At 40.7% G+C, this 27,377-nt stretch overlaps 1 protein-coding gene across 3 annotated transcripts in view; it reads right to left on the bottom strand.

Moving 5' to 3' along the window:
- bach2b (BTB and CNC homology 1, basic leucine zipper transcription factor 2b) overlaps positions 1-27,038 on the bottom strand; it is a 104,826-nt gene extending 77,788 nt beyond the window's left edge. Inside the window, exons 1-2 of one of the 3 annotated variants that reach the window (XM_058613146.1) lie at positions 26,611-27,038; positions 9,801-9,886 (exon numbers count right to left, since the gene is read on the bottom strand). In XM_058613146.1, the coding sequence (XP_058469129.1) occupies positions 9,801-9,839 (39 nt within the window). In that variant the 5' untranslated portion in view covers positions 9,840-9,886; positions 26,611-27,038. Of the gene's footprint in view, positions 1-9,800; positions 9,887-23,317; positions 23,400-26,610 lie in introns of those variants that run through there. The other 2 variants (XM_058613148.1, XM_058613149.1) reach the window with 2 other exon arrangements.
- Positions 27,039-27,377: the final 339 nt, after the last annotated feature.

Raw genomic sequence — 27,377 nt, 5'->3', positions numbered from 1 at the left:
AACATCTGACGGCCACACGGCAGAGTAGTGACAAGCACTGTTGCCTCACAGCAAGAAGGTCTGGTTCAAATCCCAGTACAACCAACCGTCCAGAACAGGGATGTCACGATTACTTGTCAGAAAAGATTATGCCGGAAGCCCAGAACCATATAGGTAGTTCAGCGCAACTCAAACGGAACAAAAACAAAGTTACACAACAACCACGGGTTTCCGCTTGTTTTTGTTCCGTGCGAGTTGCTGAATTGTTAAAGTATGGCAGAGGAAAAGTTATTCCCTCCAACAAAGAGCATCAAATGACCAAGGTGTCATCGTGGATGATGGCGCGCCAGCCTGGGTTAAATTACCTTAATGTTCAACAAAGGTAAGGTTATTAAATGCGTGTCATTTGCAATTAATTGTGTACGACACGTGTTCGGCTTTCGGTGTAACGTGACGAGTTGAACGGCGTTCACTTAACAGTATACGTTATACGTGAAATAAACAAACCACAATAATAGATACGTTTTATATCTGGCCCCTTACAAACGGATAAATTATTAAAACAATTCAAATAAACTTAAACATTTGGTATAGATGACAATTGATGACTTAAATAATTTAAACATTAATTATTGTTCCTATATAATTTTATGTTGGCATGAGTGCACATCAAAAGATATAAATAAATGAAACTTCATGTGATTTTACACATTCATAGTGTTGTGAAATCAATTAACGCATAACAATCGTAATATTGTGATTCATTCTCTGACAATAATCGTACCAAGAAAATCTATAATCGTGACATCGCTAGTCCAGAAACATGCAGAGGTGAAATGTTGGTGTGAATGTGAGAATGAATAGTTGATCATCTCTCTATGTTGGCTCCTAATGGTAGACAATGAATGAGTGATTTCAGGCAGCGTTCTTCTACCACAACTACACTGTATTCATGAACCCTTTTTTTTTTTAATATCCTTCATTGTTAATTAATGTTAAACTGGAAGATCAACAAAGATGTTTTGACAGACGGAGAACAAAGAAGAAGAACTCATTCCACTCTTCTGAGAAAAGCTCCATATAGCTGCTTAGTGAACGTATATGTCACAGTAAGAAGGAGACATAAGCTCTGAGGAGCGGACTGACCACGGACAACAGTGCTGACAGCTGGGGTGGGGGGGGTTTGGGGGGGGTGGGGTTGACATCCCAATTATAAACCCCTGGTCACAAGCAGCAATGGCTGGATGTGACACAACATCAAACACTGAGAGGACAATAAATCTAGTCAAGGCTTTGCTTCTAAAAGGAGACGAGGGGAAAAAAAAAGTCCCAACTATTCTTAGAAACGACCCCAAAAATGACACAACACAGTTCATAGGGGTGTCCTCACAAAAAGGTGGAGTTTGACAAGGTAGTGACCACTTGCAAGGCTATTTGGGGAACAAGCTAAGCTAAGCTAAGCTCTGTCTCGGCTAACTGACAGTTACTGTACTTCGGTCCCCAGTCAGTAGTCACGGAAAAGTTGCACAATCAATGAATCAACAATTATTTTGTCAAATTTCCCAAACGTGACTCAACAGTTCACGTAAAACTAAAGTGACAATATGATACATGTATTGTCCCCGTAGGGAAATATAGCGTCAAACAAACAACACCCATTCTTTTCCATTTGTAATGTGAAATATGAGTATAATAGTTATCTTGTCTGCTGAATGAGGATGTGCTACCTTTGATATTTAAAACAAAAAACACTATTGTGTAATCCTCACACAGCAGCATTGTTATATCTTATAATAATAATAATAATAATAATAATAATAACAATATTAATAATAATAATGATCAATGGTCAGTATTTTTCTATGCTGTAAATCCATAGATGTATACTGGTCTGTCTTTGCTGACACCATTAATGTCCCCACGGTGGGACTGATAAAGGATTATCTTATCTTATCTCATCTTATCTTATATTAGGGACCTTTATGGCGCTAAGTACGGCTGTTTACACCTCGCATTTAAATGTGTCCTGGATGTGTCTCCTGAGATTGGATCTGGCTGTGTGTCAGTGTGTGTGTGTGTGTGTGTGTGTGTGAGAGAGAGAGGAAAACAAGATACAATATACAATCATACGATTTTAACCATCAAAGAAAATGATGTACAGTATATGACATGGACATCAGTGTTAATATTGTGTCGGTGGCTATAAATAACATCACATATAAGCAGTGATTAGTAATACTAAACTGTGTGTGAGAGGACATCAGCTGAGGAGGTCGTCTCTAAAGATAAACTGCATGCATGCAGCTCAGGAATGTGGCTACATGTGTCCTCAAAGCAACTATGAATGTGTTGTTGTTGTTGTTCTTGTTGTTTTTTAAATCAGATAAGAGGACACATTCACGATAGATTGGATCATTTAGACCTGAACTTCAGACTACTCAAAACCAGGTCTGAACAGGGTCCCATATCCTCTACAAGACTGCAAAAAAAGTGAATTCACTGTTTTAAAGTTAAAATGCCAGGTATATTCTTTTCTGACCCACTTTGCTGCCTGAGCTGCTTCAGATCATGTGGACATTATGAAAGGTGAGTAAGATAATGACATTTGAAACTGCTGCAGCACAGCACAGCACAGCACAGAGGTGTACAGGCAGAAGTCGCAATGCACGGCCGGAGGATATACGGCGTCTTGACAGCTATAGTGGGCGTGCAGAGCCACGGTATATTGGAATCTGAATAACACTTGTGCAGGGCTCATTAAAGTTGCCCTATGTGCTCGGCCATTAACTCTCCTCTTGTGTCACCTTCACTGCTCAATGTAGTGTGGACAGGGGTTTTGCCGCCTCAACCTGTGAACAGAATTATTTCCAACATGCTGAGGCACCCACCGCCAAGACAGGCTGCTCTGATTTACATTCTTTATATACGCTGTAAAAATCATTAACCCACTGAATTCAACAATTCAATTTGTCTATATGAAAAAAAACAAAAAGCCAGTACCTGCTCCTAAAAAGCCAATTCACACCCAAGTCACACACACTTGGCATCACAGCCACGGGCTACCAAGCATGAAGTCAACATTGAACCCGATAGTATACTATTCCAGGCCAAGTCCAAAATTAGCTCAGATTCAATTATTAATGGTGGACAGACATGCTTTCTCTCCCTGCTTCGGTTGCACCTCAGGTCTGCAGCATGAGGTCTGCAGCCTCTGTGCTCAGACACAGCCGTTCTTTGTGCTACTGCAAATGCCAACGTCAACATCCCAGTTCACTTACTGCTGCAACCTTAATCCCAATGTTAATAATCATCTCGGTTTATCATATTAGTACTCCCTTTGCACTCGCTACTGGTGAGACCACCGTCTACAGCCTCAGAAGACGTCACCTATAAATCCCATGATGTATTTGCTCATGAGATAACGACTCTACTCACACTATGATTCAAATACTCGGACATTTCTGCACTTATTTCCTCAGCTGAAGCTGACTGCCGTCTTTGATCATCTTCTCTTGAGCCAATTCTCACTCAATGCAACTATCTGTGCAATGACAGCTCGAATTTATTTGCCACCTATTTTATCTATAGTGGAGAATCATGAATCCCGTTGAGAACACACATGTCTGACCCTTGACGGGTCGAGTACATGCTGAAGAAGGAAACTCCATCCAACAGTGATGTTGCAATATCACCAGCATGGCTACATTTACAAGCTTTTTGCATAAATGATCATTTACGAAGTTGAAATGTTGCCAACTACAGCATCTCAAACATGAATTTATACACCAAATTTCACACATTTTATAAATTTAACAAGTAAGCTAAGTCATGTCATTTGTCAGCTAAGTGAAAAACACAACATTTCATTTCAAATCAGTAATGAGTTGAATTCCAGAAACAGGTATGAAGCTGCAGCAGCAGCAGCAGGAGCAGCAGCAGCAGCAGCAGCAGCAGCAGCAGCAGCAGCAGCAGCAGCAGCCTCCTTCCTCAAGGCGACGAGTCATTCTCTATCACTGCGATGCAAAATACCAGACTGACATGTCAAACTCTGAGTGCACTGAGCTCCAAGCATGCATGTGTCAGAGGAGCTCGTCCAGTCGCACAAAGACAGCGTGAGGAATAAAACGTTCAGATGAACAGGTCACACCCAGAGTGGAACTTGCCTCTTGTCACAGTTATTCTGACTCGTCTGTGGCAGGTTTGTCCACAAAGTCCCGTCTCGTCCAGAGCGTGACAGAGTTGCTGGGGACGAGCTGAAAGGCTCGACATCCCACCCCTCACTGGCAAGACCGCGGGTATATTAAAATAAATCTGTGCACACGTCCCACCCCCACCAGCGCGCTAGACATTACCTTATACAAGATGAGTGTGTTCTGCCGTCTGCAGGCCTGTGAGCAGATTTTAGCTCGCCTGCTGCCCCATGGCGTCAACCCCACCTGCCTCATTTCACCCTACAGCCCCCTCCCCACTCTTGAGTTTCTGTGTACATGATCTCGCATGACACAACAAAACCCCCGGGCCTGGAGCAGACCTGTCCAAAGGACGAGGAGGAGGAGGAGGAGGAGAGGATTGACTTTGTGGGAGTGGAGTTTTATCCGTCTGCTTGGCTCATATTGCCTTGCTTTGCTTTGCAGGATCCTGGAGGATTCTGGCTAAAGATAAAAGCAAAACAAAAGTGGCCCTTTGACAGGTGGATGAATGAACTCAGCTCATCCTGCGAACCCAGCCGCCACATCGAGCTGCTTCTCCAGATCCCTGATGTTTGATGACGGCCTCAGGAGCGCAGTCTTTTCCACAAACAAAACATCCCATTTTTTCCATGTGTGGAATGGGAGAGTCAGGGAAGGAGTAGAGCACAAGACGAGCCAAGTGAGTGGGAATTCCTGCACTCAACCCAACCCCCCCGTTACCCCACCCCACACACATTCCCCTGTTACATTCATAGCCACAAAAAAATCTGAGGAAAACGCAGCAGCAGCAGCAGCAGCAGCAGCAGCAGCAGCAGCAGCAGCAGCAGCAGCAGCAGCAGCAGCAGCAGCAGCAGCAGCAGCAGCAGCAGCAGCAGCAGCAGCAGCAGCAGCAGACTCGATGGAGGATCATAACCAACCCAAACAAACAAGAGCAGCAGACGCGACTGCGGGCTTTACCCTGGAGGAGATTAAGTGTTGGCCAGACGTTGACTGTTGTTCTCGTCAGTATCCTGTTCACTCACTGGACCTCTGAACTCTAAAAACCATTTGAACTTTCCAAATCACTGACTGAGCAGCGTTTCCTTTGGCAGCGTCTTTTTATAGGAGCAACGGCGAGGAACCTCCAACCTCTGGGCTGATGGTGACTCATGAGACGGTTCACAAATACAAAAGCAGAACATGACAGTGATTCATTTTTCTGCCATAAAAGAAAAACAAGGAGTAAAATGTCCTAACCCACAGATGTTGGATACATTTTTAATTAGGGTCCTTTATATTAGTGCTAATTTAGCTGTTTTATAAATGAATTTTATTTGCACACGCAGAGATGATGTCGACACGTCCACACATCAGATTCTGTTGTGAACGGAAAAAGGGAGTTACATAGATTTCTGTGTGACTCAGTGGTAACTCTAATCTGAATCATTTTATCCTAAAATGGATTTTCTTGTATATATTAACATATTTGACATACCCTTGTTTTCCACGTGTGCATTTATTATTTAATGCTATTGCAACTAAATATATTAAATAAATTTCATGAATGTCAATTTATAATGAGTTTTTTTTGTGTGAATTATATATCATTCCAACACTTTTATTTTAAAAATGATCATTATTAGCATTTTTATGCTCATATCTCCCGTCTCTGAACACTGAACACTGACCAGGTCGTATGACTTTCAGACCCCAGCATTACACATTATTAGCAGATTATGGCTGAAATAACTCACAGATTATTCTCAGCAATGAACAACAGATGAATCAAATAGTTGGAGGCAGCCCGACACAGCACAGTTCAGTGCTATTCCACTTGAGACATCTGAATTTCTATCCTGCCCTTTGATTCTTGCTTTTCCTGCAGTCACACCCACTTCATGTATTGTGTATGAAGTTTTTTTTTATTGGCACTATTTCATCAGGTTAATGTGTTGAATGAATACCATCGAGGAGAGACTGTAACGCTCCCGCCTGTAAATCCCTTTAAATCACCGGCTAATGCTCCAAAATCAGGGAGCAATTCCTTTTCAGTTTGTCATATTTGCAGCTTCACTCTGCCAATTAGAGACTAGAAAGACGTGAACGTACGTGGCAGTGGTGCTGGCCACTCAGCCAAATTAGAGGAGCACGCTGTCAACCTCTGAAAGCACTCAATGGCAGAACAAAAGATCCTGATACGTGATACAGCAGGGTTAAAAATAGACCCGCCACTGACGGACAGGACAGTGTTTCATGACCACGGCATACAGCTCCTCACTTAGAGTGCCAGAAACTCAGCTCAGGGTTCAAAACAGAGAAGAACGGGCCCTTCTTTCTTCTCCCTGCAGCACATACAGATTCCAAAAGAGGATCAGGAAGCTTCACATCTACTGGAACTTGAGAACAGACACAATCTAACGTTCTCACGCGCGTCAAAAGCAGCGAGCGAGCGAGCGAGCGCCCTGCTCTGGGCATTCAGAGGGGTTCCGTGGTATGTGAAGCATAAACCATCTGCCTGCCAAAGACAGAGACGTCCACCACCTTTGTCTTTTGTTTGGATGTCACTGCACATGGCATACTACACTGAGGATCATCAACACATTACATCATGAGAGGAGCGGCGAGCTTTTCCAGCTGTGGTTTGCTGCACATCAATCAAAGCTCAGCAGGAAAATAAAGGAATTAGGAGGGAGAGAAGTCCTGAAAGCCATTTGTTAGTCTGATCGAGGGGATCAGAATCCTGAATCAGGCCCAGGAGGTGGTCCTTTCTCAAGACAAGACTACAAAGGAGGAAGGAAATCGGCACAAAACAAGGTGTTTTTCCCCCTTTAAATCAGTTTTTATGCTCAAAACTCGTTTCCCCTCTCGTTCACACATGAAAACAACTGAAGGGTTCTGTGACTCATACAGAAGTGATTGATTCAAAGACATTCCCGGGGATATAATGGGAATAATTTCTCCCACTCAGTGTCATAAGTGCATGCAACATGCCTCACAGTGACAGGAACAATGGCTTCCTTCACTGGCCTTTTCTCGCCAGGCCGGGGCCGGGGCCGGGTGAGGTGCATGATGGGAAGCAGACAGGACTCGTCCAGTTGAGCGCGGATACTTCACAGGGGCCACAGACGAACCGGGGCAACAAGCGGCGGCACTTAAACTTCCAGACGAGCACCATGTGTGAATGATGTGCTTGGATTAGTCCTGCTTTGTAACAACATGCACTCAGTGTGCCAGAGACGAGGAGCAGGCGCTTCACAAACCTCTTTAAACCATGCAAAGATACCACCGTTATACGAACGTTCATTTGCTTAGGGGCAATTTTTTAAGAACATTCTTGAGTTCTCTTTTTTTTAAGAAATACAAGATTGCACACATTCAATTTAAGTCGAGGCCTGAGGGATTAGAAATAAAACAGGCCTGAGAATGTATTCTTGATGTATTTCAAACCCTTTTCTGTCAGTAACAACAACAAATGAAAAGAAAGAGGAAATGAAAGTGCAGTTTGAAGACAGAGAACGCCGTGGAATAGCAGGTTATTGTTTTAATAAATTGTTCTTCTAACCACACGGTTCCAGTAACTTATGTGGGAAGTGATTCAGGGTTTTTCATTTTACGAGTATATCGTATTTCTTACAGCCCCGAGTCGACTAGTGAAGAAATATTATCAACTTAAGTGCACAAGTGTGTGAATATGAATATTCTTTTTATAATATGCAAATTCAGCAGCTACTGGGCACGCATTGTCCCATTTCTCAAGATTATTGTTGGAGACGATGTCTGTTAACTCTGCTATAGGAGACTAGACCCTGACTAGAAGAAGTAGGGTGGGTTTGGTGCCTTGCTCAGGGGCACCCAGCCCTCGACCCGTAGCTCATCCTTGACTTGTAGCTTTGATGTCATAACAAACTGTGTTGTGTAAAGTCAGTAATTCACTAGAATAATAACTCTGGTTCACAGCTGCAGCGGACGCTCTCTGTCATGCAGAGTTCGTATTCATCGCTTTACTTTGATTTGGCAGATTAATGAACGTGAGACAGTACTTGGCAGTGTCAATGTTATTTAGTAGTTCAGTAGTTTAGCGCCCGACCCTACAGGTGTGTGGAAATGTACTGCTACTGGTATCTAAGCAAAGAAATAATAAGTAATAATAATAATAATAATAAAAAGAAATTAAAAAAAAAATCTTTAAATACCCCAAAAGAGGTTTGAAACGGGGTAAAGGTGGGAGAATTTATAAAAAAGGTAAATAGGATAAATGGTGACGGATGAAAAACAGCAGTGCTTTCATCGCATAAATACACTGAGAGTTTTCTTTCCTTGAGTTTTTCACTACAGCTCAGTGTGGCCTCTTCTTCTACAGTGGTAAAATATGACATCTGTGGGAGAACAAGCGCCTCCTACAGGTTATTGTCTCGAATAGCAAACTCACAATATTCACAGAACAGCACAGTGTATGGAAACCCAGATATTTCATTTGATTTTGGAGATATGTTTTGAAACAATTGTCGATATTCGGATGGAAGTGTACGTTTTAGCTTCCAGCCGCACACACACACACACACACACACTGCATCACTGCATCATTCAAATCTTCAGTCTGCAGAAAACACACCATCACAGCAGAGAATGACGCTTCTTCTCATTTGCAACAAAACAAGAAGACAAATCAAGCCGAACCTCAGGGGGAGATGTTTTTATATCTGACGGCAAAAACAACGGTGGAGCCGTTCACCACAGGCAGCGGCAAAAGTAAAAGTACCCACGCTGAGCTGGTCTCAGGGTGTGACACGCAGATGCCAGCACTCCACGTGGTCTGGCCTAAGCCCTCTGACTATTCAACTCCACTCCACTCCACTACTTACACTATAAGCCACAAACTCTGGCTATGAAACTAACAGCTCCAGGACAAAGACCGCCTTTGTGTTTGCTTACAGATTATCAAGAGACAACGGGATAAAAGAGCTACAATTATACGCACGTGAAAGTGAGTTCACTACAGATCAATGCTCTGTTTTTTTTTATAAGCGTCTACTCAGTGGAAGATGAATTTTTTTTTAGATTTTAACTGAGAGAATGTGATTAAAATATAAATTAGAATGGTAACGTTCACAGTTACGAGGCGAGAGTTGGATGAATTAACATTGAATAAACAGCTGTTATTCTAGCACCTGCAAAGGAAGTCAGAGAAGGAAGCCTTTGTTTCCTCTGCAACAGTTAGTTATAAATGGAAAAGTGCACACTGTCAACAACCGATTAAAAACACGCCGTTAGAGAGTACAACCGTCGACTCCTACGTCTGAATCGTGGATTTCTCCCTCTGAGAGATGAGCCCATCATTTACAGCAAAACAAACACACACACACACACACACGGTCAACAACACCGACGTCAAAGACAACACCGACGTCGTCTTGTTATTGTGTTTGTGTGCATCACTGTGTGTTTGCCACACACTCTGACCACAACAGGAAAAAATACACACAGCAGCCTTCCTGCCGACACAAAATACACTTTTACCAGGTCAAATTAAAAAGGCACAGTACATGTATACTGTTTATACACATGTATATTATATGTACATATATATATATATATATACATATAATATATATATAGAGAGAGAGAGATAGAGAGAGCAGGAGTGATACTCACAGATTTGTCCTTCATGCTGCGACAGTGATCAGTGATCATTTATCCACGAGCGAGTGACGTACAGCCACACCAACACCTTTGCATCGCTGTCAGACAGACACATATTTGATTGGCAGGTCGGCGGTGTGCGTGTGTGTGTGTGCGTGTGTGTGTGTGTGTGCAGCAGCGTTACTCCCTCTCTCTCTCTCTCTCTCTCTCTCTCTCTCTCTGAGTCACGATATAACCAGCTAAACCAGCCAGTCCAGCCAAATAAAAAAACATTTAAATGCTTGAAGTCCAAACATGATAAGTGATAAGAAGTGTTTGAAGAAGTCGATTTAAAAAAAAAAACACACCAAAAACAACAATTTCAAGAGCTTTTAAAGAGCTGAAACGCTATATTTGAGGTTTTATTAAAGTCATTTAATTCAGCTTATTCTCCTTTTATCATCAAATTGCATCCATCCACCTTGTTTTAATATGCAATTAACTTTTGACTTTTAGCACTTTGAGCTGTATTTAACTTGTATTAAAGGTAAAAGGGTATAAGGATCATTAATTATCATTATAGTCTTTAATTAACGTATTCATTCAGGCTTTTGTGTTTCTGATTAAAGTGCTGCTTCTTTTGGTTTCATTTACTAAAATGCAAATCAGAAACAAAAGGAAATGGAAAATTGTGATGACAGGATATATATATATATATTTTTTTTTTTTTTAAATGTTCGTGTTGCAGACACAAATGTTCTTTTTAAAAATGTCTCAAAGTTCAAACCTGTTGTTGAAAAGAGTAATTTGCTTTTGTTTTTTAACTGCAGACAAACAGAAAAGATAGAAAGAGCACGTTTTAACACCACGTTTGCAAATGATGAAACTTTTATTACGACTAAAAATAAAAGGAAACTGCACTGGCCTCGACATTTTGAATAAACAGTCAATAAATGTAAAATGGTAAAGAAACGCAGATGAATAAATAAAATACGACTTTTCTTCTGACTGATAAAACCTGAAAACCTAAAAAAAATTAACAAAAATAACCTCATTTTATTTTATTCATTTGAAATCAGTGTGTTATTTTTAATCCTAACAGTTTTCAACAATGACAATAAATGAATGAAAAATTAGACGTGAAGAGGAAGTTGTTGGATGTTTTCTGCAGAAAAACCTTCGACAGCCATGTTTAAAATGCTGTCCCGTAAAAACAAACGCCATTAAATCACAATAGTTTTATGCAGATTATGATTTAATGATATAACTTTACACAAACTTAGTTCTCAGAAACTTGGTGAATGCTGCTAAACACACTCAAACTTCTACAGTCGAGACAAAGCATGTGACCATATGTAAAATGTATCGCTGCTTTTATCCAAAGACCAACATAATTGGTAATTTAATATAAAGAAAACATATTTTGGGGGTGAAAAATAATGAATTCAATAAGATAACATAATAAGTCATGTGAAATATGGAAGTTTAATGACGACAGAACTTCCCTTTGTGTTTATTGTAGTAACCATGACGACAGACAGCCTCCGACCTTAAGGAAGTACTGAATTTAACTTCATCCGAACAAATCAACGTTTTTCTGCAGGAACATAAACCACACGCACACACACGGCGAGACAATTTCACAACCTTTGCTGCATGTTGATGGTTGTTGCCATGGAGACAAAAGGTGCAACTAATACGGCTCCAAGTTACCATGACGATAAAGAAAGACTACATTTACTTGATTGTAATTTGTGATGATCGTAGAGCAGTTTTAAAGATTTAAATCAGCAATAAAATCACCTTCTTCTTCTTCTCTTATCTAATTCCGTCAACAGATAACAATCCAAGAGTTCGACTTGAGCGCGTGCGTACAGCTGCGCATTTGTGACACAGATACGATGATTACAGCAGCGCGTTGAACAATCATCATTTCAAGAGCAGAGAATGATAGATGTTGAAGGCTGTGCGGCAGAAATGTTCCTCGTATAGGAATATGCATCGCCGTGTTCAAACAGACTGGGCTATCAGACTGAGCGCTTGCTGAGCATGATGAGAACCAATTTGCCTCCTTCCCTCAAGACACAATCCCTGAGTGAGATGAAAGGGAAACAGTGCAAGTGTAATCCATCTAAATGGCTGCTGCTGCTGCTGCTGCTGCTGCTGCTGCTGCTGCTGCTGCTGCTGCTGCTGCAGCCTCCTGCAGCCTTTCACACAGCCACCGTCACTCGTCTCTGCTCTAACTTTCCATCTTCCGACTGCCTTTGTTTCCCACGAGCAAGAACCTCGCTAACTAGACACAAGACATCTACAAGCCTTCTATAAGTCAAAGAGAGAAAAACATCCAACATCTACAGTAAATCCACTGGATCCACATGATTTATAGTCTTTTTTTCCCCCTAACACTGATCTAAAATAGGAATGATTCCTATCAGAACATGTTGAAAAGTGTTTACCAAAGCTGAACCTGGAAACAATGATTTTCTCAAATGTCTTAAACTGAAATGATTGAGTTTTAATGATTGATCTTTGTTATGTGGAGCAAAGAAAGCAGAAAATATTCACATTCAAGACGCTGAGAAATGAGAAAAGTTTGTTTTAATGATCGAAAAAACACTCATTTATGATTATAATCGATCATCAAAATAGTTGTTAAATTATTTTTAATAGAATCATCATTGCCCTAACACTAATCTAAAGTATTCACTGTTCCTTTATTACATGAAAAAAGACCAAATAACCTTAAATCAAGTTTCACTTGAGCTCAAAGATGGACATAGATACATGAATAGATCTATTTGTCTCTTTGCTCAGTTCACTTTTAAAGAGTGCATCATAAACACACTTTATGCAGCATTGTGAGAGGCTGCAACGGAATCATCTGTTGATTTTTTGGCTCTTAAAAAGTCAGAAAAATGTCTAAAAAAGTTAGAAATTAATAATGTTTTCAAATGTCTTGTTTTGTCCAAAAAGAACAAAATTAATCTGTTTTTATGATTTATTTTTTATATGGAGCAAAGAAAGCGGAACATGTTCACATTTAAGAAGCTGGAAAAACAAACTAACAGGGCTTTCATTTTTTTATGAGCTGAAATAAAAATAAAACATCACACTTATATTTATAAGTATATAATCTTCAACGATTCAAAAAGCTGAAAGATCCAGGAAACACAACGTTCACTGAAAGCATAATTTTGCCAAACTAACTGAATATCAAGGCAATAAAATAGTTCATGTAGAATAAATAATAATGAATAATTACCACAGATTTGATCTGAGCAGCAGTAAAAAAGTCAAACATGTGGAATGACTTAGAATCATCATAAAGACAGCTCCATTTTTATTTGCATACTAAATCCTTTAATCTGGAGGCAATTTTCTACAAAAATAGTATTAATAATGTCATTATTATTACTATTATCAACCATTATGAATTGATTACTTAAGTGAGTTTGAACATCAATTCATCTTTTAATTAAAAAAACTAATTTAAACTAGACTTTTCAAATTGTTTCATGGTTCCTTTGATCTGCTTTAAGAAAGAAAACCAAAACAACAATAATAATAATTTCAGATCTTTGGTTTGTGGATAAAACAAGATTGTTCAGTTCATTGAGAAATGAAGCCCTGACTTAATATTATGACGTAGTGAAAGTGCATCGTGAATAACAAGTGATGGAGTGAAGATTAAACAAACACACGTTACCGTCACCTGCTTTGTAAATAATCCAGAAAGGCTTAAAACACATAAGCCTCTTTATTCACAGGCTTCATTGTCATGTGCAGAAATAACATGTTGTCTCTGCGGTGAAATTCTTCTCTCCATGAACCACTTCCTGATCACTTACAGTCGCAAAACATGTGCTACACACAAGAGAAAAGAACAACAGAGAATAACAGGGATTACGGGTGTATACTACTATTACATACAAGTCAAGTAGATTGGCAGAGTAAACCCTATATATAGTGCAATAGTGTATAGTAAACATGATATAAAAAGTGTAAATGCTGATATGATTTCATCATTGTTCAGACACAACATATATACTGCTGTGAGTAATATCTCTATCTCTCTCTCTCTCTCTCTCTATATATATATATATATATATATGTATTACATACATTTTATATATATATATATATATATAAATAAATAAATGTATGTTATCTATATCATGAGACACGAGACATATTATCATATCCTGATCTGATTCTGATCTGTAGTGACTTTCCCTGCTTTGAACAGTCACACTGTCACACTGATAATCATCATGATTATTATATTGAATACAATTCTCTATGAAAAAAATGCATAGAGAATTTAGAATTGACAACATTATTATTATTATTATTATTGTTATAATAAAAAAATCACTTAATAGCACTTCTTTAACTATTTGTGTTATAGCAGAATTTGACCATATTTATAGGCAACTTCGTTGTTTTGTACACACGTAAATAACCTTCAAATAACATTACTGCAGAAAAATAATCCAGGTATTATATGAGATTAAAAGTAATAACTATATGTTAAGATTGTAATACAGTAGATATGTTTAGTTAAGTTTATTTAAAGGGTATTGTCACTCAAAAGAATGTCCCAAAAGAAAAGTTTTCATGAGATTAAAAACAAGAGCAGCTTTATATATACATATATATACACACATATACATATATCTAAATATATATGTATATGTGTGTGTATATATGTGTATATGTGTATATGTGTATATATATATACACATATATACATATATATAAATATATATGTATATATATATATACATATACATATATATATATATATATAAATAGTAATATGTATAGTGGGATATTGAGATATTTCATCAGTGACTCAAACAAAAAATGTATATTTGTGATGTGACGGACAGTTGTGTTATTAAATTCACTTTTTTTATTTTGCAGGAATCCTTTTCCTCTCTTTGCTCCTTCTACAAACTATTGTTAGATCATAAAAAAACACAGAACAGACATCACAAGGAAACGTGTGAGACGTTGAGGATCCGCACCGACGGCTGCCTGCTGTGAAAATGGCGCAAAGCCACCGACGACTAAATCCTGCACGATCTGGTTGTTGTCAGCTCAGTGGAGTACAGTAGAGCACACGGGCTCAGCGCAGGAAGTGGGCACATTAACTGCACTTCCACGCCCACAAACTCCTCCCTCCTCACCTCCCACCACGACACCAAACCCCCCCCCCCTCCTCATAACCACCTGTGCTGGTCTCACAGAACCCCCTCCTCCTCCTCCTCCTCTAACCATCAGCTCCTCCCCGACACCAACTCCTCTACAGCTGCACGACTTTTACCCAAACCACACGTCGCTGTTTTACGCTCCACTGCTTCACCGATTTCTCTGCAAACTGCCACAGAGTGAAGGCAGTCGCTCGCTCTCTCTGCCCGAACTTGGAAAAAACCACTTTCACATTCAGCTCAAGTGGTTTTTCACCAATTAAATCAATTGTCCCAGTTTTGAGATGAGTTCTATAAATTACCGGGAGGGAATCTTGTGAATTGATGCATCTTGATGCACCGTCAATCCGTCTTTTCAAAGTCTTTGTCTCACTCACCACTTACCCACCGCTATTTTTAACAACAGTGCATTTGTGACGAGAAACAAGCTTTTAACTCATCTCCGTGATCATTTATTAAACTAAACTGGAAGGTTACAACTGCACTTTAAAGAAGTAACGTCTTAAACCACAATTCACCTATTTAAGCCATAAAATCTGTAAAGTGAATCATGCTTTTACGTGTAATATGTTTAACAGCTCTGCAGCATTAGCAGCATTAGTTTGGAGCACGCGTGACATTGTTGTTCTTCGTGCGCCACCCTAAAAAGTCCGGGTGTTCGGAGTTAACATAAAGTGAGCTCCAGAGTGTAATTAGTCATTTCAACTAAAGGTGTGTATTTAAGAGTTAAATCAGAAGCACACAAATTATAGCTGATTGTTAAAGCTGTAGTATGTAACTGTGTCGCTGATTAACCTCCACACAACTCTCTCTCTGTGTTTCTCAGTGTGGCAGGGTTTGGTTTCTGTGTCTGTGGAGACACAGAATGACGCGTTAAGGCGACGGCATCACAGCTGCGCGAGTAAAGTGGGAATTCTGTGAGGGAATGGAACGAATGATGAAAGAAAACTTGAAGTCAAGGAATTAACCCGGGGTCTCTGTGCCATATATATGTATATATATATATATATATATATATATATATACACATATATACATGTATATATGTATAAATACATATATATACACATGTTACTGCACTTCACTGCAGACGTACACGATTTTGTGCTGCGGTGAAGAAACGAGTTGAGGAAAGATAAAGTGCAGTGAGTGTTTCAACATAACAACCTCACTGTCCAATTATGGTAATAATGTTGAGTAACGTCTCACGGAGACTAGTTCCACATCTGACCTACGACCCCGACAAGTCTGCACGAGACATGTTCATTCAGCGCTATTAAAGCATTAATTGACGCCCTTTTAAACTTCATCAGGGGAAACATCGACCCCTCTTCTCCCTCTGTGTGTGTGTGTGTGTGTTATATTCTTGTGCTGTACTCTGAGTGAACTGTCACTGTGGACGTGTTCTGTGCCGCTGGGTTCACGATCCTGTGTAGATGAAACGGAGCCGCGATGAAACACTGAAGCGTCGAGAACTTGGGGAGCAAATGTAAATAAAAATAAACACGAGTTCAAACTCCCATGTCTGTCTCTGTGTGTGTGTGTGTGTGTGTGTGTGTGTGTGTGAGCTCACCGATCAATGTTCTATTTCAATGTTCAGTTTTTGTACAGGTGTCTCTTTAAGTCAAATAAATCTATCTGCGAAGGAACTGTGACGTGGCGTTGTGGTGGACGTCCTGCCACAGAGGTCACTTCAGTTCCCTACTTCCACTAAAACAATGATCTCATTCCCCGTACCAGGAATCCGCTGATTGTTTCAAATACCTTCCACTATGCTTGAGTGAGCGCCACCTCTTTTTTTTTCTTTTTCTTTTTTTTCCCATCGACCCAAAGGACAGAGAGGGAGAAAGGAGGGGGGGCCGGGGGCCGGGGGCCGGGGCCGGGTGCTGGGGGCGGGGCGGGTTTGATGGGAGGGGGCGAAAGGACCACAATGACCTTGGCAGGAAGCATCAAGCCTTCCAGCGAGACCAGCTTCATTTGAACCACTTAGAACCACTAATGGTTTGAATCACAGCCAGTGACTGTCGAGGTGCTGTCAATGACTGCAAAGATGAGTGAAAGGAATTATATATATATATATATGTATATATATATATATATATATACATATATATTAACAATTAACACTTAAAAATCATTTAAAGCATTTAAATTAAAATCCATTCTGGCGGAGACTGACACTACATTTCACTATATCTTCAACTGTTAAAGAAGATCAAATAATAGATTAAAAATAAAGCATGAACTAAAGAGTTTAAAAGACTAAATGCAGGATTTTTACTTGTGGACTTAATCTGGGTTTGACTTTAACAATCACAGGACAATTTAATGAGTGGGGGCTGTGCTGTCTGTGAATTTCTCTGTGAGATGAATAAAGTATCTATCTATCTATCTATCTATCTATCTATCTATCTATCTATCTATCTATCTATCTATCTATCTATCTGTTCCTATCGGTGGAATGATGACTATTTCAACACTGGCAACAACGTCCAACACTGCAGAAAAAAACTCACAAACAAACAGGACAGAGTCTGAACCGCAGTCGGACAATTAACATGTTACAGATTCTTTCATCTTTGTGCAAATGAAACAAGTGCATTTTCCCACTCTGATCTTATGACAGCAGCTCAAGAGAAAGAGTTGCAACGTCAAAAACCTCTTACCAAAAACTGCAGATTTAGCGCTGGATGCTATTCATACGTTACTCTAGGTGCAGTCTTGCTTAAAGCGAGAATTTTCATGTGAAAATATCAAACTGATGCCACAAATACAACAACAAGGAACAATAGTTTCCCCCTTTTCACCTCAAATTTTCAGAAGACGCAAATCTAATGCATTATTTAAGGGGAAGTGACACAGGACAGTGGTGTTACAGTGTTTCATGTGCTGTTTTTCTATTTCCAGCTAAATGACCTTAAATGTACTCGATATCATTTTCATCACATTTCCGACACCTGATCCTTGCTGCTGTGACTGTCTGTGCAACGAGGGCAAACACAAAACACACAAAACACACAAAACACGCACAACACGCACAACACGCAAAACACACAAAACACACAAACCTGGACTACACTGTTGTTTTACACTCCAGAGCAGCACACGGTCATTTGTGATGTCATATTCAAAGTGCACTGTGTGTGTGTGTGTGTTACAATGTGAGTGGACAGAACAAAGGGGTGTCACATATGAGGATATGACCTCAGACTTCAGACAAACAGAACAGTATTCTTCTTCTGTTTGTGTGTGTGTGTGTGTGTGTGTGTGTGTGTGCACTGGTTTCACCTATTAATGAGGACAATTCATGTGTGTGAGTCTGTGTGTGTTATTAATTAGCTGATTCCCCTTCTATGCCTTTTAATTATTCCTGTTATGATTGAAAGAAGGTCATTACACCGTCAGTGAGTCAAATGTACGACTGATACAGTTTCAAATACTAAATGGTTCTTTAGCTGCTCTGGAGTTTAAATAAAAACGTACTTTACATTTCCATTTTTGCAGCTTAATAATATTTTTCTTTTCAAATGGAAAACATAAATCCTTCTCCTCTGCACCAAAGTCCATACAGAACATCTGTATTTTTAGCTTTTGGACACATGGGAGTTGCTGGTCTACGACTGCCTTATTAGGTCATGTTGTGTCACTTGGGTGAATCCTAACAAAGGATTTCAAACACCAAAGTAACAGAACGACACAGCAGTGGAGCCAAAACACCTGTGTCGACATTTAAAATAACACATTTTCTCTTTGGACTTTGGTGCCACAACTTTGCATCTTATACATATTGAGGATTGAAGCTGATCTGTTCCATCATGTTAGAAAAAATCTTTTTACTTATTGTAACCATAACAAGGGCTTTTGCCCATTTTTCCAGAATAACTTTCAATATTTTACAATTTATTTACAATTTACTACATGTTAAAATAGTGCAGTAACTATTTAAAATGAAGAAAAAGTTTAGTTTAGAAAAACACTGTCGTAAAATTTGAAATTATAACAGTATAAAACACATTTATACTGAGAAGCTGAATTTACCGTAATAACCACATGTTGACTTCGATGTGCAACTTCTCAGCTTTCAGAAACTGTTGGAATTTTTTACGATAGCACAAATGACGGCAATGCAAATTATTTTTGGACGATTCTTTTATAGATATTTTAAAATAATATCTTAGGTAACTGTTCATGTTTCTGTTATCAGTAACTTTTGTATGTATCTCACTGAGGCCTTCCTGGTTAATAGCTCTATAGCTGGTCAGTGTGACTCAGCACATGCAGACAAACTGTTTGACATGACGGGAGATTTTAAATGAGTGCTGCTGCGACATTAACCTCCTCCACCTAAATCTAGACACACTGGTTGCACCGCCTTGCTGTGCTGATTTGAAATGGTATGCATTATTGTTCCTCTGGTGGCAGCAGCGAGGGGGGGAGGGAGGGGAGGGAGGGGGGAGAGGGCTCTGGGGACAACACAGACAACAGTGTTTACTAAGAAACACGCTCAGCAACCCTAAGGAAATCCAACATGAATATATGGTGGAACAGGAGCGATTTATGTGCCGTGATAATGGCGTCCATTACTGTTACCGAGGTGAATATCTAAACGCAGCAAAAGCACTTGATGTGTGTGTGTGTGGGGGGGGGGGGGGGGGGGGGGGCTGTAGAGTTCCCATGTCATTCACACTCTCGCACTCATAAGTCAGTGGAATTCACATGCAAAGGATTTAACAAAGGACTTATGTGTGGAGGCAGTGATCACAGAAACAACAGAAACACATGCAAAAGTCTCGTATCATCAAGATCTGTGTCCCAGGGGCTTTTGTCCCCCCCCCCCCCCCCCCCCCAACACAATAACTGACACAGGGCAGTTAAGGCTGCATGAGAATGAGGAAATGTAATTATATATAATAAAATCAACTCTTTTCTCAGAAGTCAAGTGGGATTTTTTCAAATGAATGACAATTGGCTTTAGTCAGTAATGTCATATAATCATCTTTGTAAAAATATAGAATTTCAATCATGTGTCAAATCTCAGGGAAAAGTGAATTCATTATTAAATTAAATCATTTTAAAAACAACACAAGTGAAGTCAGGATGAAATGAACATAATTAACAGAAAAAAGTTATAAACTCTAATAAACAACCATGTTCAGTTTTTCTTTTTCTAATTTAACTTCTTCATTTGGAGAATCAAGTTTTAAAAAGACATTAAACCATTAAATCTGAATAGAAATCTGGCCAAGTCCAAACTTTTTAATTTAAATTTGAAAACAACACCAACAAGTTATGATACGTGAAATATTAGGAGAAAAAGTATGAGGAGCAATTATTAAATACATTATTTATTTATTTTTTATCATTTTGCATTTCTTTCAAAGTCAACAAAACTGTTTCATGGTAAAGCTGGAGTTAATAAGCATTTCTACAGCACGAGGCTTCATCCACACTATATTTGCATTTACAAATGCATCAGTTCCCCTCCAGATACACCTGTCGTTCACACTGCCCTGGAACTTTAGAGCCAACAAACAAAGTCTGAAAACAAACGCAGGCAAAAACCATCGTCGCCATTGGAAACCATGGTATTCACTTTCACTTTCTGATCGGTTCTTATCAGCCATGAATTGGCAATCGCTCTATTCCAATGTGTCATTTCAGTTTCTGTTTCATCTCGTCATTGGTCTCGTAAAAAAATCCTTGGTCTACTTTCATTATTGTTGTTTCTGTTCAGTAAAACTCAACTTCCTGTTTACACTGGCATGCGCATATCGGACTCTTAGTATCGGTAATGGTAGATACTCAAGGTTGTGATATCGGCATCGGTATCTGACCTAAAAGGCCTGCAGTTCTCATCCAAACACTGTCAGAGTGACCTGTTTGACAACAGGACAAAGGGAGTTCAATGTAGCTTCAGTCAGACAGCAGCAGAGCCAGGCTCAGCGGTGTGTCCTGCTCGATGACCGCCTGGGTGAACCCAGCATAGTCTGCCAGCGGTTACGGCGAGGGTGCCATTTCGGCCAACTTCGGAATCTCCTACAAAAGCGAACCAATCACAAACGGGTGCTGAGAGGCAACATCTAGCAGCTTTCTCTGTTTAGGCAACTTGCTCTGCGGAGCAATAACTCCATTGCTATAATAACTCGATTGCTCGTACAAGACGACAACAAGCACATTTGTTTTCCGTGGCTGTAAACACGTCATCCAGATCATTTGTGTGATTGGTTGTCAGTCTATCCAGGGGCCACTTCATCTCCGTCTGATGGTCACGCCTCTCAGAAGTGAGCGGTGACTTCACTCTTTCCAGACTCAAACTCTGAGTCTGAAATGAGATCGAGACGCAGGCTGGTTAGCTGATACATGGACCTCCACAGTTCTCTCCAGTCGTAGTAGTGGCAGCCGTGCTCCAACACAAACACATGCGCTCTTCATTCACTGAACAGCCACTTCACAAACACCTCATTCTTCTTCCCTCCTCCATCCGCTCTAGATCCAGGGTTTTATTTCCCAGACTATTAGGAACATATGTGCATATGTTTTCGCACGGTTATAAAAACGGGTGCGTGGCTGCGGGACGGCGTTACTTCACGTGTTAACTTCACAGAGTTCAGAAGGGTAAGCTGGAGGCCGTGATGGGACGAGTCAGTGACGCTCAGGTCTGACGCCGCCATCGCGCTGATTTATGTGCTCATCAACACACACACACACACACACACACACACACACACACACACACACACACACACACACACACACACACACACAAAAACATGAACGTAAAGAAAACGCCAAACAAAAGCAGAGCGATTAGAAAACTGCCTGTGGTGGTTTGGATTTGATAGCTTCTTGGCAACTGTGTGTGTGTGTGTGTGTGTGTGTGTGTAAGTGTTGAGCAGCAAACACACACACACACACACAGAGAGAGCGGCGGTTTAATACAATCTGATTTCACATGGTGAGCTGGTGAAAATACACCAGTGCACATCACTGCCGTGAACAACGGGAGGAGAAGAATGAAGAGCCATGACATGATGAAGGAGGCGGACGGCAGGGTGGGGGGTGGGAACAATAGCCCTTGGTGTAAAGTGCGGGATCTTAGATTTCTCCCAGCAGTGCTGTTCCATGTACGCCTCACACTGGCAGCAGCCCAGTCAAACATGCCTTTGTGCTGACGTGGGAGAGCTATGGGAACATGTTTTTTCTCTCTCTCTCTCTGTCTGTCTCTCTCTCTCTCTCTGTCTCTCTCTCTCTGTCTGTCTGTCTGTCGCTCTCTCTCTTTCTTCCTCGCCAAGGCACTGACTTGAGATGTTAAGCTGAGCTGGAGCGGTTTACTCAAATATCCTCCGTGATGCAAACGATCCTTTAATGATGCAGAGAGGGGAATCAAATCCATGTGAGAGATGGGAGATGTGCAGCTTTTTTTTTGTTCATTTAGAAAGAGAAGACGATCGGCTTCTGTGCCTCATAAAAAATATAAATAACTGATGCAGTTATGGGATTGTCTCGCAGCGAGAGATCGCTCAGTCACGTCCCACTCAAACTGCCATTTCATAAATCATTAACCACAAAAGTGTGCGTGAGCTGCCTGCTCTTTTTTAATTAGCTTTTCAATTAGCTTGACGGGGACTCCACAGCTACAGAGCATGACGGACGGGTCAGAGTGGACATCACATGATGTTTCCTGTTGTCCTGTGTGATTTCTTCTCACTTGATTTCTAACATCAGGTCCCATTTTTTCTGAGGAGTTAATGGCCTCAATCTCTAGGTTCTTCAATAGAACGTGGCGTCAAAAGGGAAATAGACATTAGCAGATGTGGGAATGGATATATGCAGTTTTTTAACCTTACAAATGTGCAATGTTCTCCTTTCCCATTGCTTGTAGAGGAGTTTGTCTCCTCAGGTGATAAGAACTTCATGATATGGTTGAAAAAATCATCTTCTTTTTTTGCATCTTAACTATCATTTACACACACACACACACACACAAATCTAAATCCTGAAGATGTGACACAGAACAAAACACATTTTCTCACCTAAAGAGTGAGAGTTAATTTACATCATTTCCTTCCACATGGAAATGGGCTGCCTTATTTCTCTATCAAACAATTACAGTGATCTGATTTGGATTATTACACTGTAAACAACCAACATGTGACGCACAAGACGACAAAGTGCCACCGTTACACTTCAGTCCTTCTGTCAGACACTGCACCGCGTCCGCAGTTTCAATGCAGAGTGAACATCAAAATGCACATCGTGATGTGACAGTGGGGAGAAAAGTGCAGACTCCACGACTCGACTGCCAAAAATGAAGTAGTGGGTGTGGAAATCATTTACCTTGCTGCCGACTGGAGTCAATAAAAACCTGCGTCTATCGCTGAGTCATTTGAATGCCAGTATAGTATCTGTTCCCACTGCAGACAGAAGCCAGATGTTAGTGAGTGTTAGTGGGCTTTTCTGTGGGAACAGAGTCTTATATACTGTATAAGTATATGTCATTTAACAAGGAAGGTCTCGCTCAGGTCACTTTCACAGCGTGTTGTGAGTGGGACAGACTAGAGGAAGAGAAACTTCAAAAACAGACCAAACATGTTCCATTCAAAGTTATTGTAATATACAGGGAACTAACACCCTAAATGTGTGTTTTTCTGAACGTGACATGCCCGTAGTGTTGCAAATGAATTGTTCCTCCACTCGCTGTGTGAAGAAAAGTGGTTATTTCATAATATACAGCAGTGATTTTGTCAAAATGGGTCTGTGGCTTCTCTTATTATGTAGTCTGCTGATGGTTGGTTGTGTGTGTGTGTGTGTGTGTGTGTGTGTGTGTGTGTGTGCACGCCATCATTTTTGAGCTGCAGCATTAACAATAATGGAAGGGGCAGCAGAGAGGGAGGCAATGTGTGATGCAATAACTGGGCAACACTTAAGCTTATTGTTTACTGGCATCCAGCAGAATCATATGATCAAGTCATATTTTTGATTTTACAGAGCTCTGCTGCCTGAATCAATACTTTTGAATCATCCTGAATGGATATGGCTCCATTTTCAGAATTATGCTCAGACAGGGGAGAGTATTGATGCTGTGGGAGACTGAGCTGCTTTGTGTTAATAATGATTTAATAATGAAATTACATTTTTTTTAACTATAATACACTATCTGTGATACAATAAACTTTCATTTTAAGATATTTAAACAGATTTATTGCAACGGTTTTGTGTGAATCGCAGTTGACGTGACACTTTGAGACACTTTATCACTTAATCCTATTGTTAAGAACTATATGAGCCAAACAAGCCGTTGTTTGTTTGTTTTTTATCAATAAAATATAGAGACAGGTGCTCACTGGATGAATACAAGAGAAAAAAAAATACACAATTTGAAACATTAATTACTCATTTCTATTGATGACAATTTCAAGCCCGGCGACCTCAAATTGGGAATTAATTCATTTCAATTCGTAAAAACAACTATGATATTACAGCAGACGATGACAATAAGCAGGAGAAATAAAGCAAAGATTAATCTGCTTTTCTTTTTTGGTCAAGAAAATGTTTAAAAAGCTGGAAATTATGATGCTCTCAAACCAAAATGATTCAATTTGAATTTTTTATATGACGCAAAGAAACCAGAAAATCTCCATACAGAATAAGATGAAAATCTGACTCAAACCAGTTAATTATTAATTGAGTAATTGTTGCAGCTGTACCAACACCAGACTTTACAGTTCTGAATCCCACTATCATCATCATCATCATAAACTGGGGATTGCCATGTATTAAAAATGACTGTGTGTGTGTGTGTGTGTGTGTGTGTGTGTGTGGTGGGGGGAATACTGTACAGAACAAAAGGCAGCGTGCACAACCCTGACTGCGCATGAGTGCTGCTGCTGCTGCAGCTGCTGCAGCCGCACACGTGTTGTGCAAGCAGAGCGACGTCAGCGTGCGTTTGCATCAGTTCAGTTCCTCTAATGACAATGAGCGAGGACAATTTACTACTACGACACCTGCACGACATCAGCTCCTGCAGCAATGATGACTTTAACCTTATCACCACTGAAGGGATTTTAAAAAACAAACAACAGCAGCACAAGGATGAGGTCATGATCATCAGAAAGCCTGAGCAGAGGCAGAGGAACCATCAGCACTAACAAAGAGGCTGTGATGATGCTCCTCAGAATCTGCTGCATCACCGCATTAACGGCGGCATCGCTCCACAGCGAACAATAGACACGAGAAGGGACACTGTCCACGCGCACGTGCCTTCTTCTTTTTCTTCTTTTCTTTATTTTTATTCCGCGAGCAAAGCAAACGTGAACGTCATCGTGAAATACGAGACACATTAAATGCACAATCTGACAAGTTGCATAAGATCCTGTGGATCAAAGTAAATATGGGTTTTCCAACAAAGCACTCGTGTGCGTATGTGTGCGCGCGCGCACGCGCGTGTGTGTGTGTGTATGAACTAATCAACGACTCGCATTATGTCACAATGCATCACTATAGTGACTCCTACAAAATAAGAGTGACGGGGATCTGACTAAGCCTCGACTGCAGCATCCACATGACAAAGCAGGAGCGTGCGTAAAGGCGCAGTTTCTATGTTTCCACAATCTTCTTCTTCTACTTCACTATATTACTGTTAGAATGATCATAATAATAATAATAATAATGATTATTATTATTGTTGATGTTGTTTTGAAGCTTCTAATCTGTTGTATACTTTTGAACATATGGCACAGTGACAATGGAAATACGGGTTTTACAGACTCGAGTGACTGAGATGATTCCATTGGCTGTCGCAGCAAACAAGACTCCGTCCTTACACAGCAAATATGGTGATGTGGGTTTTTTTCATTGTTGATTAATGACACGAGGGGCAATACTGTCAGAGGATGAAAAACATAATACAAACTCAAATAGAATTTGAAGTGTTGTTTTTAGCCTGCGTGGATGTGAGTGCAGTGAGTCACGGTGGCGTTTAATGACGCGACAAGTGACAGCAACTGGGCTTTCTGTTTGTTTTTGTTTGTTTCGTTAAGGTCGCGGCGACATGCGCTTGCTTGACCCTCTCCTCTGGGATCAGCAACAACGAGGGAACACACACACACACACACACACACACACAGGCAGACGGTGCGTTGACTCAAAGCATAACAGGATGTGGTGCAGAGAGTTGTGTTTCACTCCTGAACCCGCGTTCACACCCCAACACATTTAACGCCCGCTTCAATATCCACATGATCACAACCACCACCACTACTACTGATGATGCTGCTGCTGCTGATGATGATGCTCCTGCTGCTGCTTTCAGGATCCGTGCACGTGGAATTCTTCTATTTCTCTCATTAAGATATAAATAAATATAATATATATATATATATATATATATATATATATAATATATATTAAAAATAATAATAATGATTGTCTGTTCTGAGTGACTTTGTTCCGCATATGTCACAGTGAGGGACCGCGCAGCCTGCGCCACTTCCACAAGTTTGTAGTCGCGGCTCATGAATCAACAATAAGCCGAGATTGACAAACAGAGATTATTCACAGAAATAACACGAGAGAGAAAACAGAGGGAGAGAGAGAGAGAGAGAGAGAGAGGAGAAGACGTGCACGCTCACCTTTTACTTTCTCTTCCGCTCGTATTCCAGCCCTTTTGTCCGTTTTTTTCCCACGTTAACTTCTTTCACATGATGGCTCTCTTTTGTCGTTTCCTCAAAAGCCTCCCGGCGGCTGCACCACACACACTCACTCACACACTCACTCACACACTCACTCACTCACTCACTTCTTCTTCTTCTCCTTCTTCCGTCCGCGCGACTCTTCCTCGCTCCTCTCGCTTCACAACAAAACACAAACGTTTCTACACTCTGTTTGCAGCACGGGAAAGTGTGTGTGTGTGCGCGCGTGTCCGTCCGTCCGTCCGTCCGTGTGTGAGCGTGTTTACGTGCGCGTGGTGAAGCAGCGCGGCGTGCCACTCCGTCTCCGCTGTTTGTTACACTCGACTAGAACGCCTACTCTCAGCCGCTACATTGTTGACATTCGGCCGCTGACGTCACTCTAGCTCCCTCATTCACAACATCGTTAGCGCGGCGCACGCTTTGCGTTGGGGCCACCGGGAAGCGCGCGCGTACTCCCCAGAACGTGCGCAGCGGAGCTTCGTGAATCGCACTCCACTTGGAGCGTAGCTGTAAGCCCCGCCCCTCGCGCCCGCCCCTCTTCTCCTCCCCTCCCTCCACCTCCTCCCCCAGGTGCAAACAGCGGGAATATGACGGCGCAGGATGACTCAAGGCATTTTTTTTCTTTTACCAGCTGCAAACAGGAATTCTGTTTATTTTCTCTCTCTTTCGTTCAGCTAAACCACATTAAAGCTCTAAAATAAAGAGCC

This window comes from Solea solea, chromosome 17, assembly GCF_958295425.1.
Source record: "Solea solea chromosome 17, fSolSol10.1, whole genome shotgun sequence".
Taxonomy (NCBI): Eukaryota; Metazoa; Chordata; class Actinopteri; order Pleuronectiformes; family Soleidae; genus Solea; species Solea solea.
The sequence above is the reverse complement of the archived record's forward strand: the minus strand, read 5'-3'. Positions and strand labels throughout refer to the sequence as shown.